General features: G+C 35.1%; 1 protein-coding gene across 5 annotated transcripts in view; it reads right to left on the bottom strand.

Annotated features, from left to right (window-relative positions):
• Window positions 1-23353, bottom strand: part of MALRD1 (MAM and LDL receptor class A domain containing 1) — a 732448-nt gene that overhangs the window by 148326 nt on the left and 560769 nt on the right. For all 5 annotated transcript variants that reach the window (XM_028826041.2, XM_077945484.1, XM_077945481.1 and 2 more), the window contains one exon: window positions 16277-16343. In XM_028826041.2, coding sequence (XP_028681874.2) covers window positions 16277-16343 — 67 coding nt within the window. The remainder of the gene's footprint in view (window positions 1-16276; window positions 16344-23353) is intronic.

Below are 23353 nucleotides of genomic sequence, written 5' to 3'. Positions count from 1 at the left end.
ATAGAGATAAAAAGATTCACCAACATCACGGTGCTGGCTCAGAGCCTCTTCTGTGCCCTATTCAGAGCCCTAGGAGAAAGGAATCTATGGGCTGCTTTCCTATCCATGTTGCCTGGTTGGCTGGCTTCCTGCTTCTCTTGGCCAATGGAAGACAGCAGCTGGAGATTGGAAGGTGGAAGGACAGGGAATGTGGAATACATTTTGCCTGCTTCCTCCAACTTCTTCACAATGGCAGTAACCAGGTTGTCCTCCAACTAAAGATTTTTCTTTGAAGCTCTACCACAGTGCCAGTTCTCATTAGAAGCTAGTTAACAAAGATCTACTCTTTGTCTCTTTAGATTTAGGCTTTCTACTGTCGCTAGTTTCCTGGAGCCTCAATATGTTGTTCTTTCAACCTTGCTCATACTTTCATTAAAGTAAGAGGCCACTTCATGAAAGTTTTCTTATTTGGGCCGTCTGAGTTGAATTCTCTTTCTACCAGGTTCCTGGCTGATACTACTATACAATTATTAAGTGCAGCAGCAAAAGAAACTATCAACAGAGTAAACAAACATCATATAGAATGGGAGAAAATCTTTGCAAACTAGGCATCTGACAAAGGTCTAATATCCAGCATCTATAAGGAACTTGAACAAATTTACAAGAAAAAACAACCCCATTAAGAAGTGGACAAAGGACATGAACACACTTTTCAAAAGAAGACATACACGCGGCCAACATGCAGATGAAGAAAAGCTCAATCACTGTTCATTAGATAAATGTAAATCAAAACCACAATGACATACCATCTCACACCAATCAGAATAGCTACTATTAAAAAGTCAAAAAATAACAGATGCTGGTGAGGTTGTGGAGAAAAAGTAACTCTTATACACTGTTGGTGAAAGTGTAAATTAGTTCAACCATTGTGGAAAGCAGTGTGATGATTCCTCAAAGAACTAAAAAGAGAGCTACCATTGGATCCAGCAATCCCATTACTGGATATGTACCCAAAGGAATAGAAATTGTCCTACCATAAAACACATGCATGTATATGTTCATTATAGCACTATTCACAATATCAAAGATATGAAATCAACTTAAATGCCAATCAATGGTAGACTGGATAAAGGAAATATGATACATATACATCATGAAATACTATGCAGCCATAAAAAACAAAGAGATTATGTCCTTTACAAGAACAGGGATGGAGCTGGAGGCCGTCATCCTTAGTAAACTAATGCAGGAACAAAAAACCACATGCCACCTGTTCTCACTTATAAGTGGGAGCTAAATGATGAGAACACATGGACACATAGAGCAGAACGACAAACACTGGAGCCTACTTGAAGGTGCAGGTTGGGAGGAGGAAAAGGATCAAAAAAAAAAAAAAAACTATTGGTTATCAGGCTTAGTACTGGGTGATGAAATAATCTGTCAAACAAATCTCCATGACACGAGTTTGCCTATATTACAAACCTCCACATGTACCCCTGAATCTAAAATAAGTTTTTCAAAGTGCAGTCAAGGCAGGTCTTTTAATTCCAAGGCCAGTCTTCCTTCCCTTGTATATCATGATGTTTCATATACTGTATAGCCAATGAATGACTAATTTAATTTTATGTATTATGATGTTTTGCCATAAAAACAAACCAAAAAATATAGGCAAATTCTTGTCGATATAAATATATGTTTGCTAGGGCAATTTATCCTAGTTAAATATATACTATAAATATATATTTACATATATAAAATGCCTTTCAAATATTCTTTTTATGTATATAACTTGTGTTCCCTTGACACCATAAAATCCATAAACAACAGGAAAAGACAATACATCATAATTTACATTACTATGGAGAAAATTCTTACAATATAATTTTTAATTCAACAAATGGAAAAGAATAATATATGTAAAGCCTTATTCTCATTACTGAAGTCTTTATTCAAACTAAACACTCTTATTCTAACACTGTAACAGGAAAATATTGCTTTTTGGTTTTTATCTACAGAAAGAAAAATGTAATTCTTAGAAAATGTTCTTGTTTCAAAGTTAGAATTCTCCCTATATATTCAGAAAGCATGCTATATTAGTCTTCAAAATTGTTAGATGGTAGTAGCACTAAAATGAAAAGACTTACTATGAAGTGATATTATATGTTTTCATTCTAGATGCCCAAGCAATAAATTTGAAAGAGATGTATTTTTTAATTCAATACCAAAGTGTATGTTTATATAACCATATATAAAAACTCTAACCACTGATCATGAATACTCGTAATTTAACCTTAAACTTGGGAACATAAACCAGTTTCATTATCTCCTTCTTTTGCCTGGTGGAAATAAGGAAAGTAAGTCTTTCTCTGAAAAATACAAAGGGATTCATGGCAGAATTACAGACAGAAGATTAGGGCAATGGCAAACATTAACTAGTGCTTTCAGAGGATAAGAAAAGTCCCACGGGGGTTTCAAAATTAAAATGCATTGAACTACTTAGATCTGTCAACATTTCTCTACTAAGAGGGATAAGTTCAAAAAGTTCTACCTCATTTGCTAGATTTTGCTTCTGTAAGGCAGAGATCAGCCACCTAGCAACAGCACAAAAGCTTCTACTCTGACATAGTTAAACTCATGCTGGCTGAGCAGGAAGAAAAGCTGTGTAGGATCAGAGCAGAGCTGGATGGCCTGCCGTTCCAGGGCCACTGGGGAGGCCTGGTTGGGGAAATTGTGAAATTCAGTCTGAGGAGTGACTTTTTGTCAGCATTCTTAGAAGCTCCAGTCTCTTGAGTGCCACCACTGAGCTGTGTCTCTTGCTTCTGTTCAGTAGAGTGCATTGGCCACATGCACACACATCACAGACAGCAAAGAAAGAAGAGGTGTCATTTTCAACCAACGGCTACCCCATGAAGCTTGGTCATGCACATACTAGGAAAACTGATAAAGTGAAAACTGTGTAGAAACATTTTCCTATGCAGCTACTTTAGGATGGGGGATGGAGTGAGTTTTTTGAATCTCCTGATTCTTACACTCTAGACAGCTATTTCTTGTTCTCTCTTTTAAAGCAAGTCCTCTGGCATTAGATACTGCCCCACAAATAACCCACTACTCTTCTCAGAGGACAGAAATATCTACTTAGCAGTCAGGTCATACTAGAGATCTTGGAAAATATCTGGATCACAAATCCCTGTCAGCAATGACCAGTGAACGGAATCTGGGCCATGCCTTTCCTTAGAGAATGCCCTCCCTGGTTGAGTCAACAGGTCATTCATTCGGGAGGTACCAACTGCGAAAGCTTACGGCTATCACCGGGAGCCTAAAAACCATTTAATAGCTAAGTGTACAAACATATCACGAGGATTTCTCTCTGGGAAAGGAGAGCAGAGAGGGGGAAATTAGGTATTACTGTGCTTTTCGTTTTTGTGAGTCTGTTGGCATATGTGATTGGAGTACAATCCAGCTCTGCAAATGAGGCAGGGAAGAAGGCTCGGTGAGCTTGGCAAGAGCAGTTTGTTGCTTCACCTTCAATCACATTCCTGGTCTGTCTTGCTTGCTTGGCTCTGCAGGAGGCAGAAAGTGTGTAATGCTTTCTGACAACATGGAAAGAAAAACTGAGGGACGGGCACATTCATCTGCAGGACACTTTGTTAGAAGCAGCCAACTGACTGCCTTTTACTGTAAGAGATGTTAGTTTTTTTAAAACATAAAAACTATTTTTTTCTTTTGTTTCTTACCTGAAAAATTAGCAACATATGTTTTAAAAAATCTTTTTAATGCCTTTTTAAGTTATAAAAAGCAGTACCTGGTAAAATAAAAATGCAAAAATTTAAGTATGAAATCTCTCTTTCCCCCAAGCCAGTCTTCCACAGAGCTCACTAACCATTCTTAACAGTTTGATGTCTAACTCACCAGTCTCCTTTTTCTTTTTCATACAGTTACACATTTTCTCCCTCTCCAAACAGGATCTTAATATACATATTATTCTGGCATTTGCCTTTTCACCTAACAATATGGATACTTTTCTATGTCAGGATTTATATCTTCTATTTAAAAAAAAATATTACATAGTATTCCTTGACACTATTTGGAACACTTAACTGTGTTTTCAATATGGTGCTATTGCAAAATGCCAAAAGCAATACATTTGTGTTTGTATTTCTTGTTAGTAGGCTACAATCCTAGGATTGAGATTGTTAAATTAAGGAATGTGTATATTAAAACATTGAATGAATATTGCCACTTTATTTTTCCCAAAAGTTGTATTTTTCTCCATGTTGTATATTTAGAAAAGTTATAGTCCCATTGTCACTTTAATAGGTAAAAACAGGATATCCATGACTTACTTTGCACTTATTTATTAATTAGGTTGAATTTTTTTTCAGATGTGTGTTGACCATTTATTTTCCTTTTTCTGTAAATAATGTTGGTCTAGTTTATCCGTTACATAGTTTTTATTGTTTTGAGGGAATACGGTATATATTATGAGTAATCCCTAGCTGTAGTGTATCCTGTATATCTTCCTCCTGGCCTGTTATTGTTTTTTCTTTCCTTTTTTTTTTTGGAGACAGTCACACTCTGTCACCCAGGCTGGAGGGAGTGGTGGAATCTTGGCTCACTGTAAAACCTCTGCCTCCACCCGTGTTCAAGCCATTCTTCTACCCCAGCTTCCCGTGTAGCTGGGATTACAGGAACCTGCCACCACACCTGGCTGATTTTTGTATTTTTAGAAGAGATGGGGTTTCATCATGTTGGCCAGGCTAGTCTTGCACTCCTGACCTCAGGTGATCTACCCTACCTGGCCTCCCAAAGTGCTGGGATTACAGGTGTGAGCCACCACACTTGGCCCTGGATATTATTTTTTTTTTTAATTTTGTTTATGGTGTCTTTTACCACACTAAATACTTTTGTTTAAGAATCATCCATTTGATCAAGTTTTCAAATCTGTTTATCTTTTATTTTATGGCTGCTTAGTAAGTTTAGAAAAGACCTTCATACTTCCAGATTTTAAAATATTCTTGCATGCTATTTTCCCTAAAAAATTTTATACTTTTCCCCTATATATACTTTTAATAATTCTGAAATTAATTCCTGCATATTATGTCAATAATAATTTACATTTTAAATTAATGGCTAGCTAACTATGTTAATATCAATTATTACATATTCCAACTCATCCATTCTCATTAACTTGAAATGCCACCTATTTTATACTAATTTTATGTAACCACATTAAGCTATTTGTAGACTTTTTATTCTTTTCCAAGGGTCTATTTGTCTATTTCTGTTCCAGCTTCATAATATTTATTACAATGACTTTATAGCAAGCTGTATCGTCAAGTATTATAAATACTATTTCATAATTTTGACTTTAAGTTTTATTTTTCCAAGTGAACATTAAAATCCATTTGCCTATTTCAAAATCAAACAAAAATCTAAAGTATTAACTAGATTTAATTACTCAATGTAATTAATTGGCTAATGGTCATTTGTGCAATATTGAAAATCACTAACTCTAGAAAGTGGTTTGTTCATTTTTTTTTCTATCCATTTATTTAGGTCTTCTGTGAGGGTCCTTCATTTGTGCTTTTTAGGGTTCTTTATGTGGGTGATGCATGTGTACTGTTCAGTATAGGCCTCTATATATTATAATAATTACTACTATTTCAGAATGGAGCCCTTTTCCAATTATCTACTTTAATTATTATTACTACTGGTGAAAAGGAAATTCATCTAGTCTTTTATATTTATCTTATTTCCATCTATTTCGCTGAAACCTGTTTTCAATCTAATAGTATTGCAGTAAATTTACGTGGATTTCCTAGGCTGTCAATATCTGCAAAAATATTTGTTTCCTCTTTTTCAATATGTTTAGCTTCTACTTATTTTGGCTTGTACCTTTGGCTAAAACCCCGTGAGCAAACAGAATAATCCAAGGCCGGGCAGACCCCCTGACTTAAAAAAAAAAAAAAAAAAAAAAATTCTTGGTTTTAAGGGATAATGCCTTCAGTTTTTTGACAGAAAACACATTGACACTTTTTGGAGGGAGAGACTACAGTTTTGACTTTTAAATTTCTCCTATGTCTACCAATGTACTCAACTTTTATGCCTATTCTTGGGCCAATTTTAGTAATTTATGCTTTTCTACAAAATTGTCTTTTCCATAAGTTAGATTTGAAAATAATGCATCACCCTGCATGGCCTCTCAAGCTTATTACCTAAAATACATCTAAATATTCTCTACTTTAAATTGACTTTTTTGAAACTTTGGAATGATTTTTCTTTGCAAAGCATCCCAATGTTATTATGAGGATTTTTGTTAGTCCTCAACATTTGAGTACTACGTTATGTTTGAAAAAACAACAGCAGAGGCCATGGTCTTACATTTTGATTATGTGTTTTATATTCCACCTAGTAAAGAATGATTGTTGGTTGCTATGGAGGTAATTTAGCTGATGTTAAATATGCAATTGGCAAACAGATTACTAGTGTCTCCCACTTAGATACACAATTTTTTAAAAAACATTCTTCAGTAAATAAAACAATTATTAATGATACATTTCAGCAATTGCAGTATCCTCTTTTAATTCACAGCTTCCTCATGGCAGAGAAGGTTAGTTTTAAGCAAATGTCCATTTTCATCCTCTGCCTTAGTGAGAGGTTAGGTAATTTTTTAAAGTCATAGAGTTAGTTAGCAGTGGAGCTCATACCTAAACCTGGGTCTGTCCGTTTTTAGAATCATATCTCTTTCCTTTATTGTACACTGCACTGCACACAGGATATGATCTATATGCCTGTGGGTTCAGGGAATGTTCTAGAGAGGAGATTCTACATTAACTGGGAAGTAAAGGATGAATCTGGAGTTTTTCAGTTAGTCAAGGTGGGAAAGCATAAAATAGGCAATATGAATTCTCATAGGAACAAAACTGCACAGCATGTTAAAGAAAAGGAAAGAGCCAAATGCAAATAAAGCTAAGTTTTAGATTTTCTTTAAGGCATTTTATTCAAATTTGTACTCATAGTATCATGCAACCCTAGAATCATAAGCCATCTAGTCAGATCTCCAAAGAGGTAGCATCCATAAGGGTTGAGCATAGATCATGGCCAAAGAACTACGTTTGAATCTGGACTCAAGCAACTGTTTTGTTTTTTGTCTCTGCGAGAAGTACTTAATTTCACCATGTCTCATCTCTCTCTTTCTTTTTCTCTCTCTCTTTTTAAAATAGGATCTCATTCAGTCACACAAGCTAAAGTGCAACAATGCCATTATAGCTCACTAAAGCCTGTGCTCAAGCAATCCTTCCACTTCTGCCTCCAAAGTGCTAGGATTACAGGTGTGAGCCACTGTGCTCAGCCTCATCTAAATGTTCCCCATCTTTTTTTTTTTTTTCTTTTTTTGAGACAGTCTCACTCCGTCACCCAGGCTGGAGTATGAAGTGCAGTGGTGCGATCTCAGCTCACTGCAACCTCCACCTCCTGGGTTCAGGTGATTCTCCTGCCTTAATCTCCAAAGCAGCTAAAATTATAGGCATGTGCCATCAACCCCAACTAATTTTTGTATTTTTAGTAGAGATGGAATTTCACTATGTTGGCCAGGCTGGTCCCAAACTCCCGATCTCAAGTGATCCACCTGCCTTGGCCTCCCAAAGTGGTGGGATTATAGGTGTGAGTCACCGTGCCCGGCCAAAATGTCCCTCATCTTAACTGCTGAATTACACATACTATTACCTGTTCTACAGGTTTATGTCATGAGCATAGGCATGTCAAACACTTAGGTGGTGCTTGACATGTAATTATCAATAATAACACACTTTTTAGGTTATTTTAAAATCTGAGTCAAATGAAAGAAAGCTACAGAACAGTTTCAGTGATGATAACTATATTTTTTTCATTTTCCTTTAGCTTGGCCCAGAAAATAACTTTTCTATACCTGGCCCAAGGAAAGCTTCTTAACTGTTCTATGTTCCCCTTGCATTCCATGGTATGGGTATATCATATAATAGATTTTTCATCTGTGGGCATTTAGGATGTTTCCAATATTTTGAAATTATAAAAGTGACAGAGGCCTTATGGACATGGATTTTCATAGTGTCAGAACTGTGCGCCTACAGAATAAATTCTATAAATGGAATTGTTAGGTCTCAAAGTAAATGAATATGTAGTTTTGTTAGAGACTACCAAATTCACCTCCATGAGAATTACACCAATTCGCATTAGCAATTAGCAAAGTGTGTGTTTCTTCATATCTTTGCTATCAAAATATGTTGCTTACTCAAGAAGTGAGAAATGACATCTTAGCATTGTTGTAATTTGCTTTTTTAAATAAATGAATCTTTTTTCATATGTTTATGCATTGTGATGGTTAATTTTATGTTTTAACTGAGCTAAGGGATGCCCAGATAGCTGGTAAAATATTATTTCTGAGTGTGTCTGTGAGGATGTTTCCAGAAGAGATAAAAATGATTCACCTTCACCAGTGAGGGGAGGTTTCATGCAACCTATTGAGAGCCCAAATAGAATAAAAAGATGAAGGGAGGGGGAACTGGTTCCTTCTTGAGATGGGACAACCATCTTGCTGCTCTTAGACATCAGAGGTCTTGGTTGTCAGCCTTGGGATTTGGGATGTACAACATCCATCCCCAGTTCTCAGGTCTACAGCCTTGGACTGGGAGTTAGAGCATTGGCTTCTCTGGTTCTTAGTCCTTCAAACTGGGACTGAATTACATCACTGTATTTCCTGGTTCTTCAGCTTGCAGATGGCATGTTGTGGGATTTCTCAGCCTCCATAACTACAGGAGCCAATTCTCATCATAAATCTTTGCTTATATGTCTATGTATATCCTATTAGTTCTGGTTCTCTGGAGAACATTGATAAATACAAGCATCATTCTCTACATTTTAAAATTAATTTTTTATCTCTTTCTTCTCTGTGATATTTGGGCTTTCTCTGTATATTAAAATAGTTCTTTATGTATTAGGGATATTTGTCCTTTTTCTGATACATGCAACGTAAGTATTTTCTCTCAGATTTCCACTTATCTTTTGATATTGCTTATGGTGGTAATTTTTGTCATAAAAAAAGGTTTTTAAAAATACATTTTTATATAATTAATTTTATCTGTCTTCAAATACAATTGCATTCGAGTCATTGAAATAAAGCTTTTTCCTACATTCATAATATAAAGAAATTTACTGTGTATTTCTTTAGTGTGTATGGTTTCACTCTGAACTCTGATTTAAGTGAAGATTATCTTTGTGTATATATAGTGTGAGGTATGGTTCTAATTTTATCTTTTTCCAAATACTTAACTAGTTGCCCCAATACTCCCTTTTAAAAAGTTCATCTTTGTCCAGAAATTTGAGATGCCATCTTTATCATTTACTAAGTTTTCATATGTACTTGGATTCATTTTTTAACTTCCTACTCTACTAGTCTGAAATGTTGAATTGTCTATTCAAATGCCTGCATAATGCTGTTTAACAATAAAAGCTTTATTCTATTGATACTGGTATTCTCATAGCTTCTCATGGCTACTCAGATTCTCATAGCTTGGGTTTTTGTTTTTTTCAGTGTTTTACTAGCTATTGTTCCACTTATTTTTCCATATGAATGCAATATCTAATTGTTTACCCCTACAAAAAGCTTGTAGGTCTTTTTGTTGAGATTGTGTTAAACTTACAGAATTATCTAGGGAGAAGTGACACCTTTATGATGTTAAGTCAACTATCCAGGAAAGGAAATATTTTTCCACTTGTTTAAGTTCTTCTGGATTGTTTTTATTATATAGCTTTGCTCTATTTTATTAAATGTATTTCTAATATTTTATCTTTTTGTTGTCAATGTGAATAGAGTTTTGTTTTTCATTTTTTCCTTTTAATAGTTTTGTCTATGTATGTAGACTATTAATCTAAGAATACTAATTTTATATCCTCCAAACCTGCTTACTAAATTGTTTTTATTGTTTGAATTAACTTTTATCAATTCTCTAGGGTTTTCCAGGTATGCCATCATGATAACTTCTTTTCTAATTCTTGATAATTTTTTTCTTATTGGTGACTACCTCCAGTGCAATATGAAATATCAGTTTAACTAGTGGTTATACTTGCTTTGTTTCTAATTTTAATGGAAGTGCTTTTTATGGTTTTCTCTTAAGGAAGGTGCCACATTTAGGAATAGGGAATACAGAGTTTACCATACTTAAAAAATATCCATCAATTTACATTTTCTGTAGTGCCTCTTTTTAAAATATAAAGAATGGATGTTAAATTTTTTCAAAGACTTTTTCACAACTCTGGAGACAATCACAAGAGTTTTCTTTGTTCCTTCGCTTTCAGAAGTCTAATGCCAGCCGAATCCCTTGTCCTCCTGTGTTATTTGGTTCTTTTCCTAGAGGCCATGAACATTTTTTTCTGTATCTTAAAGTTTAATATTTTTCCCAGGATATGCATTAGAGTTTTTGGTTTTGTGTTAAAATTTTCAGGTACTTGCTGACTTTTTCAATATGTAAATTCAGGTCTCTTTTCATTTTTTGAAAAAAGTTTACTTGAATTATAGTTCAAATGTGAGTTCTGTTCTACTAGTTTATTTTCCTCTTTAGGGACTCCAATCATATGAGTGTTCTTTTTCTTCCATTTTAATTACTTTCTCTTTGATTCTCCTTACTTTATCTAATTTCCATTTCCTTATTTTTCCACTTTTGTTAAAAATTTCTTAATACATTTATATTTGAATATATCATCCTTTGGAAATGATAATTTAATCTTTACTTTTTCAATTTCATTTTTTCCTGGGTTCAAGCAATTAAGTTAATTCAGCCAATTTATTTCCTTGGGTTCAATTGATTCTTACTGTGTGTGTGTGTGTGTTTTGTGTTTTTTTTAACCCATTTTTATACTTAGACTTTAAAATTTTAAATTAAAGCGTTGCATGTATTTGTTTTCAAATATCCCCAATTGTATGTTTTTTAAAATAATATTTAATTTAGCCTGGAATTGGACTTAAAGGTCTTAATGTATTTTATTTTTTACACGTTTCTTTGTTGTTTTTTCGGTGGGGAGAGGAAGTGTTCTAACTGAATTTTATTTTTAACAAAGGCCTTGTATGAGTGAAAATTTCATTTGTCCCTTCAATTTATGAAATTTGAGATAGTTTACAAGATTTCTAATTTAAGAGCACCCTCTTCTGTCATTGTAGTAAAATGGAATTTCTTTAATAGATGACAATTTTTTTTTTTGGTAGTTGCTCTATCCTATAAATTGGAGAGTAATTTCTTTTTAGCATGATGAACACATCATATGCTTACTCAGTACTTCTTGCTGCATACATAGGAAATCCCCCACTAATTCTTTTTTGAATGATAGTTTGGGTTATGGTGAGGTCATTTTCTCATATTTCAATACATTTCAAGAATATATTTCAATGTATTGATGCTTTTCTTTGAAATTTCAGGACTTTACATTCATTCATCATTTATTTTGTGAGCCACCTACTAAAATAACTCTTGCAATGTCAGGTATACATTAGGGACTGGTCATGAAAAGGTACTGAAGACATGACCTTTGTTTTCTTGGCCCATGGTCTTCAAAATTTTTGCCCATGAACTCTCCAAAGGAGTTTTTGAAAAATTTCACAGTCCCTTTAATTTTAAGTCAAAATTAATGTTTTTCAGGTTAATATTAATAAATTACAAAAGATATAATTTCCAGGTTACTGTAAATGAAACTGACATCACTCTCTTAAATGTAGACGTCGAAAATGTAATTACAATGGTGATTGAATATGCGCCATCTTTCAATACAAAATACCTAAAAGTTTTTAATAGTTAGACATTTTAATTGGGAGCTAAACATCAAATATACATGAACACAAAGAAGGGAACAACAGACACCGGGGCCTGCTTGAGAGTGGAGGGTGGGAGGAGGGTGAGGATAGAACTACTACCTATTGGGTACTATGCTTATTACCTGGGTGATGAAATAATCTGTACACCAAACCTCTGAGACATATAATTTGTTTATATAACAAACCTACACATGTACCCATGACCCTACAATAAAAGTTAGTAAATAAGTTTAAAAAAAAATTAAATGTACCTTTCTTCCTTAAACTAACCTTTTGATTTCTCTTCTCGACATATTTTTATCCTAATCTATTTTATACTTTAAGGTCTTTGATTATATTATTAATTTTTTTCTGTCACAAAATATGAACAATAATTTATTATTATTATTATTGAGACAGGAACCCACTCTGTCACTCAGGCTGGCACGATCACAACTCATTGCAGCCTCTACCTCCCAGGCTCAAGCAATACTCTTGCCTCAGTCTCCCAAAGTACTGAGACCATGAGGGTGAGCCACTGCGCCTGGCCTTTATTTGGATGAAATGCTTTTTATTAACCATGATGTTTTCACGTTGTCACATTTGTCAGATAGTAATTTAGTTTTGATATTTTGAACAAATTATCAGGCCAGAAATACAAATTCTTCCAAAAGATAAATAAGAATTAATAGCTAGAAAAACTTTCAATGCAATGATGTCAATATATAATGTTACACTTTACAATGTTTCTTTCAGAAAAGCAACTGATCTGTTGTGCTATTGTTATTTATTCCTTTCGTTCCTTTTTTGTGTTAGATTTAAACATTTTTCACTCCCGTTTCATTAATTTATATAATGTGTACTTTGTAAGAAGTCAGCATATTTAACAATTTTTTGATGACCATACTTGTTGGAGGTATCCTTAAAAATGAAAACTAGCAAAAATTTGGGCAAAACAAATTCTGATCATCATAAAGAACAGAATTTTACTGGAAATGCATTTTTTAGATAGATGGGGCTGATTTTCAACAGGTAGTTTTGTAAAACTAATACTCGTAAAATATTGTGGAAAGGGAAGCAAGAGAGGAGAGGAGTCAGAAGGAGGAAAAAGCGACCGTCCCTGGGTGGGATGGAATCAGCTTCCCAGAAAAAACGTCACCTATGTTGGATCTAAAGGATGAAAAGGCATCCTCTGGGCAAATAGGTTAAAAAAGAGAAAGTTCTAGACAGAAGGATCAGTTTATCCAAAGCTTAGAGAAATAGAAGAACATGGCCTGTCCAGAAAACTGGTCTTTTAGAACACATGACATTTGCGATGCCTAGGAGATATCCAAATAAAATCTGAATGAGATCTGGCATTACGTCGCTGGTTAAATGTGGAGTCTGGTCTGCTGGTAAGCTGTATGCAAAGTCTACAAATTTTATTCCCAGGTCCAAGGCTAGACAAGATTAGATAGTGAGCAAGTGTAGACAGACAGGACAGAAACTGCAAGCATCGTCTAACATCCCAATATTTAGACAACAGGAAAGAAAAGGAATGGGTGAAGGAGAGTGACAGGCATGATCAGTGATATCCCAGAAACCAGGTAATGAGAAAGAGCAATCCACGCTAAACACTGCCAAGATGAAAAGGTGAAAAGTAAAGATTATCACTTTATTATAAATTCCAGGTTAAAGTGCCTTTTTAATATGAGGGGTTTCAAATTTACAAGAAGAAAACAAACAACCCCATTAAGTAGTGAGTAAAGGACATGAACAGACACTTTTTGAAAGAAGATACACACACAGCCAATAAGCATATGAAAAAAGCCCAACATTACTGATCATTACAAGAATAGAAGTCAAAACCATAGTGACATAGCATCTCACACCAGTCAGAATGGCTATTATTAAAAAGTCAAAAAATATCAGATGCTAGCAAGGTTGGGGGAAAAAGGAACACTTATATACTGCTGGTGAAAGTGTAAATTAGTTCAACCATTGTCAAAGCGGTGTGGTGATTCCTCAAAGAGCTAAAAACAGAACTACCACTGGACCCAGCAATCCCATTACTGGGCATATACCCAAAGGAATGTAAGTTTTTCTATCATAAAGGCACCTCCACACATATGTTCATTGTAGCACTATTCACAATAGCAACAATGAAGAATCAATCTAACTGCCCATAGATGGTAGACTGGATAAAGGAAATGTGGTACATATACACCATGGAATACTATGCAGCCGTAAAAAAAGAATTAGATCATGTCCTTTGCAGGAACATGGACGGAGCCAGAGGCCATTATCTTTAGCAAACTAACGCAGGAACAGAAAACCAAATACCACATGTTCTTACTTGTAAGTGTGAGCTAAATGATGAGAACACATGGATGCACAAAGGGGAACAACAGACACTGGGGCCTACTGAAGCATGGAGGGTGGGAGGAAAGAGGGATCAGGCAAAATAAAAAATGAGTACTAGGCTTAGTACCTGGGTGATGGAATAATCTGTACAAAATCCCCCATGACAAGTTTAGTTAATAAATATTTGACTCAATAAATTTTTAATAAATAAAACTACACATGTAGGTTTGTTACATAAGTAAACTCGTCATGGAAGATTTTGAACGTAAAATAAACCCTGAACCTAAAATAAAGATTAAAATAATATACAAGGGATCTAAGAATTTAAAATTTTGTGTGTATGTATGTTTGTGTAAAGAAAAACAAATCTAAATGGATACAAACCTTACTACTACAGACTAGGATTTGACTGTCAAGAGTTCTACTTTTTGCCTGATACACTACTGCATGTTTTAAAAAGACTTATGACAATCCACATATATTACTTTTTTAGTTCATAATTTTAAAGAAAGAAAACTGAATGAAATGGCTAAGCTATTACAATACGGAAAAAGTTTCAAAAGTCATTTTTTCATACCTACATTCTAGACAGCACTAATTCCAACATTTGTTTGCACTGATGTTCATTATAGTTATTTCACTATTTGTAAAGTATGATTTGCTATCAAAAATAATACTTTAGGACATTTGATTGACTTTCTTAGCAGTAAATTCCTTTCTACATTTTTCTCCATTGACTTCCTTTCTTCTCTCGATTCTCTGTCTCATTTCCCTCACCTACGAGTTCTCCCATTTGAGAGAAGTTTAGGACTTCACCATCTGGATTTTAATTTTTAAAGTTTATTTAAGACCACGACAAGAATGTAAAGCTCTTTTCTTGCTCTTTCTGGGAGTCTTCTGGCCTAACTGTCAGTATTAAAGAGGACAAAAATCAAACCTCTTTACTGTAAGCAGTTGACATTAATTAATATTATTTACTCAGTTGATATTTAGTAAACATTATTTATGGTATAATTCACACTTCTTTCAGAAGATTTTAGAAATCAATATTATGTATCCTGTTTTCCATCAAGTAATAGTTTCTGATAAATTAATTTCCATAGAAGCTGACATGGGGAAAAGTATAATTCTGTTGACATGCTGAGAAATAAATTATGTAAAACATTGAAAGAGAAAACAGTTCCAAGAAACTCATTAGTAGTTACATTTCAACAATGTTAAACTAAAGCAGTGTCTAAATATAGTCCATCATAAAATTTTTGTTATTGTTTTAATTGGTAGATTTTTTTATTTTTTTAGGAATAAACTACTTTTTCTAAATTATGTGTGTTGATTCAGAAAGAAATAAGGACTCAAACAACTATTAATCATTGTTTTTCAGATACCTTTGTGTGTTTTGTAATGATTTGAGTAGCAACCTTCAATGAGTTTTCTAATAAGGAAAGTGATATATCCATTGGTCTGCTAGCTTATACAGGCATAAACACAAATATAATGAAATATGCGTCATTTCCTTTGGAGTTCATGAAACTGTTTTGCACAATTCCCCAAAGGGTGAGAGAAGAAATCAAGCCATCTTTGATATGCAATATAAATATCTCCCCAAAGAAATCACAAGGCCTATTTTTGTTTACTCTTGCTTTGAGTCTGCAAATGTATTTCTTATCTATACCTTAACTTTACTTTAAATACCCACTGCATACACAAGCAAATGATTTTATTTATAAATTAATTTCATCCTTTGTTGTTAAAGAGAAATATGAACTTTGAAATGAAGACAGAAAATATAGACACAAAGTTCATCTGAAATAGAAAGATATTCATATCAGAAAAAAATCTTTTAAAAACCTGATAGAAATATTAATGCAAGGAATAGTATTATTAAAATTATATATTCCACATATAAAATGATGAAAAACATACACAATCATAATAAATAACACATATTTCTCTGAAATGTACTCAGATATTCCTTTACCTTATTCAGACAGATAAATGTAAATATGCCATTATCCACTGTTTTTACATCAATTACTAGCCACCTACTAATTGATGCTCTATTACAGCAGCCTATAGAAAAATAAGTAAGCCAGCTTCAAAAAATCGTAAAAAAAAAAATTAAACAATGCTTCTTACCGACACATAGGACCATTTTTCTCCACTACACAAGTCCCACCATTTCTGCAGTAATTTAATGGACATTCTAAAAAGAAGCATCACAAAGATGCCAGTTAATTATAGATAGTATTAGGAGAGAGGAGAAGATATCACCATTTGTCATGACATTAAATCTAATAATCTCTGAGAGTAAATTCCTTTCCAGTTGCAAAAAGCAAAAGAATTTCCGTAGGTTACTTTCCTGTACTCCCTTCAAATTTGTCCAGTGGCCCCTGCTGCCCTGAATGTGTTCATGCCCTTCACATGCCTGAATGATCCACAAAAAGAGAAGACTTAAAAAAATTATTTACTTGTTTAATTTTTTAAATTTTTTTAAGCAAAAAATCTAGTCACTATACACTATATATACACATACATACATATGTATGTATGTATATAGTGTGTGTGTATATATAGTGTGTATATATAGTCTGTGTGTGTGCGTATATATACACACACACATATGTACACACACACACACACACATATATAGTATAGTGACCAGATCAGGGGATTAGGGAAGTTGGCATATCCATCATCTCATAAATTTACTGTTTCTTTGTGTTGAGAACATTCAGTATCCTCCTTGGAACTATTTGAAACTGTATGATATATTATCGTTAACTATAGTCATCTCACAGTGCTTTAGAACACTAGAACTTCCCCCCTGGATTGGGTATCATCCACTTATTTAGAATGTGTCTGCATGACATATTTGTGATGACAATAAAGTGTTTTGTTTACTGAAACATTTCTCTAGTTCTCATGTCACGGCAGGCAAAAGCCTTTGATACGTCACTCACTTATGAGCATGCAGATGTCCTACCTCTGCATCCATGATCGATGTCAGTATAACTCAGGTTTGCCCCTGGTCTTCTTATTTCACTGCTTGTGTTACTCCCTAGTTCTAGTTTAACAGGAACATTTATTTTCAAAGGTGGTTTACTTAATAGGTTAAAAAGAAGCTAAATATCTTCATAGAGTAACTACTGGGAGAGTGGTGAGCACATTTAGCTCCTGATGCTGTGTTCATATGAACTGCCTCCTTATACCCTCACGAGACATCTAGACCCACCAATCCCTGTCAATTCCCCTATTCAGTTAAGACCCAAGTTGTTCCTAGGCTTTTTATTTTTACTTGACACATTGCAATTGTACATATTTATAGGATATAATTCAACACCTCTCTTGCAGGATACCAGTCCTCCCTCGGTGGATTACTTTAACTCCAACACTTGATTAAAATTTCCTGTCTTTAATTTTAATCGAATAAATATATTCTGAGCACCTATAAAATGTCTGGCACTGGGCTGGGCACTGGAAATATACTAATAAATAATATAGGCATCTTAGTATAGTTGTTAAGACTGAGGGCACAGGAGCCCAGTTGCTCATCTCAGCTCAATTTATTAGCTGAGTAGTATGGGGCAAGGTAGTTAACATCTCTGTGCCTCTATTTGCTTTCTGTAAACAAGGTTAACAAATAATAATTATCTCATAGGTTTGTGAGACTGTTAGAAGAACAACCAGTTCATAGTATGAGTTTAATAAATGTTGAGTTTAAAAAGATATATAACCATGGTCCCTGCTCCTACTGTCCTTCCAGATGCAAAAATAAAATAAAATAAAATAAAATAAAATTTTAAAAAGTGAGTGTGGCATTAAAATGCAGAATGAAATTATTCTATTGGGATGGATGTTCTAAGGGTGATGGGAACACCAAGAAGAGCACATTTGGGGAGTAAGAAAAAGCTTTCGAGAGAGAATCAGTAGCCATTTATTTGGGCAGTAGTGGTAGTGTGTGCGTGTCAAGGTGAGCATAAAGACCCAGAGGCCACAGAAGAGGGTGTAGCATGATGGAGGAACTGAAGACAGTCCAGTCTAGTTGAACTGCTCATAAATACAAAGATAGTGTAAAAAAAAGTCAGAGACACACAGTTTTTGGGTCACATCAGCCCAGCCAAGATTTTAAGAAGGGAAGTGCCATGTTTCATGTGTTAGAATTCTGGCTGCAGTGCATCAAGTCAACAAAAAGACTAAGCCTAAAATTTGAGAGCCCCATTAAGAGTCTTTTTTGTAATAAACTAGCAAAAATATAATGGTTGCCTGAATTAAAGGATTAGGATGGGTTTGGGGGTAGAAAGTTGTTGACCTTTTAAGAGATATTTAAATATTAGGATTGAAACATCTTGGTGACTATTTGGAAGAGTCAAGGATAATGTCCACCTTTCTGGCTGGGTCACTGGCTAGTTGGTGGTTTCATTCACTGAAGGGGATTTATGGGGAATTAAGATTTTTAAAGGAAAAGATAATGTTATGTTTTAAGTGCATAAGGCGCATCCAAGTGGAAGTGACCTGACCTGTGGGCATTGGAATTTTCAGGTCTCAACCTCAGATGAAATATTTAATACGAAGTAGAGATATAGACTTGAGGCTTTTCTTCAGATATTTTTCTCTGCCTTTTAGATAGCATCACTGTTTGGAGTTTTTCCTCAAGTCATTTTGAAATCATTGTTTCTGGTACTATAGGGTCACATAGATAATGTTCCTTGTCTTTGATAAGCCCAATCTTAGCAGAGACAGAGAAAACACTTACTAGAACAGAGAAATGATGATAATCATGAAGGATAGTGAGAAAATAGAGAACTAGAAATTTTATGTAAGCAATACATAATGAAGTAAAACAAGGAAAGGGTGGCATGAGAGAGCAGACTGTTAAGCAGTGATAAGGTTTGGTTTTGTGTACCCATCCAAATCTTATGTCAAACTGTGATCCCCAGTGTTGGATGTGGGGCCTAGTGGGAGGTGACTGGATCATGGGAGTGGTTTCTAATAGTTTAGCACCATCCCCCTGGTGCTGTCTCATGGTGGAGTTCTCATGAGATCTGGTTGTTTGAAAGTAATTAGCACTTCCCCCTTCTCTCCCCCTCTCCTGCCAGCCATGTGTATGTGCTTGCTTTGCCTTTGCCTTCCATCATGATTGTAAGTTTCCTGAAGCCAGCTTAGAAGCAGAATCCTGTCTAACCTGCAGAACCATGAGCCAATTAAACCTCTTCTTTTTTTTTCTTTTTTTCAAATAAACTACCCATTCTCAGGTATGCCTTTATAGCAGTGTGAGAATGGGCTAATAAAGGCAGTCATTGCACACTAGAGAAGGAATAGCAGGCATTAAGAAAGAGGAAAGCAAGGAAGGAGGAAAGTTGCAGTTTAGGACCAAAACTGAAATATATCTTGAGTCTGGCATCATTTTTGGTTTCAAAAAAAATCAGCAGTTTGTTTTCCCAGGAATGTATTTCCCATCTTGCCCTCCCTTAGTCCTCCTTATTTAACTAATTACATAAAACAGGGGAGTAACGTGCCGAAGATGAGAGTAAGGAGCTCCGTCCCTCAGGACTGGTGGCATGCTCCACTGAACAGAACGGACATGGGATCTCCTTTACAAATAAGCGATTTGCTGATTTGACTGAACAATAGCCACCAATATGATAAAGCATAAATTGGTACAAACTTTGTTAGATAAGCTGTTTTATGGTGATTTTTGATCTTAGGTATAATTTCAGTCTTCCTCAAATATGGATTTTGTTTTATTGAAAAATGAGAACAGTGTTGGAGACTGCAGAGTATCAGAAAACAAACAGCACAGCAGAGCTGCTCATTTTGGGGTGGGTCATTCATATTTAAATTGATTGCAGAAAATGAAACATAAGCTTGCTTTACATCAGAATGATTCTGTGTGAATCTAAACATGCATTTTTGTGCTGTATAGTGGAGCACGGTCCAAAGAACACAGATGTTCACTGGAAACAGAGGTGAGTCCTGTTGTTTTGCAGGGCAGAAAACTCACAGGTTGTCTCTGTGATAAGGTTTTATAACTTTCTGCTTTAGACCCAGGTTCTTTATCCATAATACAGAAAGACACAGCACCAAGTATTTTCAGCTTTGATTTACTCAAAACGATTTTAAGCAGAGAGCAAATGAAATGGGGAAGGAGATGGATATGGCTAATTAGCCATGAAGAGGCTGAGTATTTCCAGGAGATAAGTAGATATAATTCCCAATATGGGAACTGGGAATCTATGGGGCAATATTACCATTAGCAGAGGTTTCCAATCTTTAGCCACAGCAATGTCTCTCTGGCTTGTAGTCCTTTGTGTTGGTTATTATGAATATGTGTCTGGAGGCCAATACAACTGACAACTGGTTACACAGAAATATCATTCTGGGTATTTCACATTGAATCCCAAAGAGGAACACACATATAAAAACAATAGTAACTTTTAAGCTTAAATAGAAATAATTTGCAAGTAAGCCTCCATTTTTCCCCCTTAATGTACATAGAGACTAGGGAAGTGACAGGTGCTATATACTAGTTTTCTGGGAAGATTGATACCACGTGAATCCTGGTGCTCCCTGATGATACCTGGCTCAGTCATGTAAGAGTTATGTGACTTTGAGCTAGGTACTCTAAGTATAAGATTCTTCATGTAGAGGCCAGGCACGGTGGCTCACGCCTGTAATCCCAGCACTTTGGGAGGCCAAGGCGGGCGGATCACGAGGTCAGGAGATCGAGACCATCCTGACTAACATGGTGAAACCCCGTCTCTACTAAAAATACAAAACATTAGCCGGGTGTGGTGGTGGGCGCCTGTAGTCCCAGCTACTCGGGAGGCTGAGGCAGGAGAATGGCGTGAACCCAGGAGGCAGAGCTTGCAGTGAGCCGAGATCGCGCCGCTGCACTCCAGCCTGGGTGACAGAGTGAGACTCCGTCTCAAAAAAAAAAAAAAAAAAAAGATTCTTCATGTAGAAATATATATGATAGCACTTCCTTATAGGACTGCTAGGAAGGTTAAATTAAATTTGTGAGCATTTTTATACTAGTGAATGGTGTGTATAAGGTATTAAATAATTGTTCTCAATCATCTTTCCATATTGGGGGAGTATTTGCATTGCCTATGAAACCTAGTTTCCTTGACACTGCTCTCTCCATCTTCTTCTTCTTCTCTTCCTTTTCTTCCTTTGTGGTTATAATCACCATCACCACTACCATTTATATAAGGCCTACTATGTGTCAGGGACTGGTCTAAGAGTTTTACATGTGTTATCTCACTTAGTCCTCATAACCTTGTGTCTTATATACCATAATTATCCTCATTTTGCAGAGGAGGAAAGTGAGGCCTCAAGTGGTTCATATAACTTACTTGAGTTAATAGCAAAGAAGCATCTGAACTAGAACTAAACCCTGTCTTCTGACTCCTAAGCCTGTTAGAGCAAAAATGTCAAATGACTAGCTATTTAGCTCAGAATTTCTACAACTGCTTGCAGTTTTTGATGCTGTGGGCATACGAACCCCTTTGAATCACGTGGCATTTATGTACTGTCCCAGATAAGTATGCATATACACAATTATTTGCACATAGTTTGAAGAGATATATACACCTTAGGAGTCCACCCGAAGATTTTGTGCAACAAACCAAGTCCCAGAGGGAAGAGATTATTCTCTTTATCTTGAAATCCTGGCACAGGGACTACAGGAAAATCTATCAAGCCTCAAAAGTTGATATCATAGAAGCAGAGAATAGAACAGTGCTTACCAGTGACTGGAGAGGGGAGGAAAAGGACAGGCAGAGGTTGGCCAATGGGTACAAAGTTACTATTAGATAGAAGGAACAAGTTTTGGTGTTCTATTGCACAGTAGGGTAATGGGTGAATATTAAGATATTGTATATTACAAAATGGCTAGGAGAGAGGCTCTTCAAAGTTCTTACCACAAAGAAATAATTAATGCATGAGGTGACGGATAAGCTAACCACCCTGATTTGACCATTATACAAAACATATGCACTGAAACGTCAAATTGTACCCCATAAATATATACAATTATGATGTGTCAATTAAAAAATAAAAACAATAATAACAAACAAACTTGAAGTAGCTCCACAGTACTTGCCTGAGAAGTGTTTGCATTTGTTTTGTTTGGTTTTTAAATACTTCTGAAACTTTATTAAGCTGTATCATCATCATCGTCATCATCATCATCACCACCACCACCATTGTCAGTGTTTTTATGTATAGTATTATATTTATAATGTCCCATCCTACAATTTTACATTTTTAGTGTCCTTTCCTAATTCTCCTTCAAATGAATGAATATCATAATTATAGTTTCTCCTTAGCATAAGCTTTATTAACCTCTACTACCACAAATGACTAGAAAAACACTTTCAGTTTAGATTTAGCCAGACAAATTCTAGCCAATAATTTCTGGTTGCAAAGCAACCAAAACTGGAAAATAATATACTTTCATAATGTAAGTTAGGCATGAACAGGATTCATTGAAATATGTGTAGCCTGCAACATTTATACAGTGCCCGACCTTAATATTCTTGTTTATGACTTAAACCTCAAGGTGGGTGAGGCCAGATTCTGATCATGGTGAGACCACTATGGATGCTGTAAAGATTGAGTTCACAAAAGCCTATTAAATGCTGACCTTAAAAGAATATAATGTTGGAAAGAAAGAGTAATGTGTAATGTACATTGACAAATCTTTAGTGTGGATCAGGCTTGAAGACATCTTTAAAACAGAAGCTTGGCTTTATTATACTTGATTGACAGGCCAAAAAGCATACAACATGTAAATAGATAAAACATAATATAATAGGGATTTTATTTCTGAAAACTGTATTTCACTAGTTCTTTATTTTACTCTAACCCAATAGCTGTGTCAACATGACCTACACTTTGGAAGTGAACTGTAAACATGACTGGTGACTGATGAAGAGACGGACAACAAAAATGTGTTCTATAGTACTACCTGCAGAGTGTCTGTTGCTGGGTATGAATGACAAGTATTCTGTTTTTCTGATCCCACTTTTAAAAGTAGACTATATCAAAGAAGCTAACAAATTATAACATATTATATTTGTGCTCATATAGGACCATGCTGAAGATAATCTCATCTTTATGTAAATAAGTTTGGGTCTGGCATAAATACTGACTCTTACTAGTGTCAAAGAATGGAGCTATTCAGTAATGGCTTTCTTACTTTCTGTAAAG

Source organism: Macaca mulatta, chromosome 9 (assembly GCF_049350105.2).
Source record: "Macaca mulatta isolate MMU2019108-1 chromosome 9, T2T-MMU8v2.0, whole genome shotgun sequence".
NCBI lineage: Eukaryota > Metazoa > Chordata > Mammalia > Primates > Cercopithecidae > Macaca > Macaca mulatta.
Note: the sequence above shows the minus strand (reverse complement) of the source record. Positions and strands in the feature narration are given on the sequence as shown.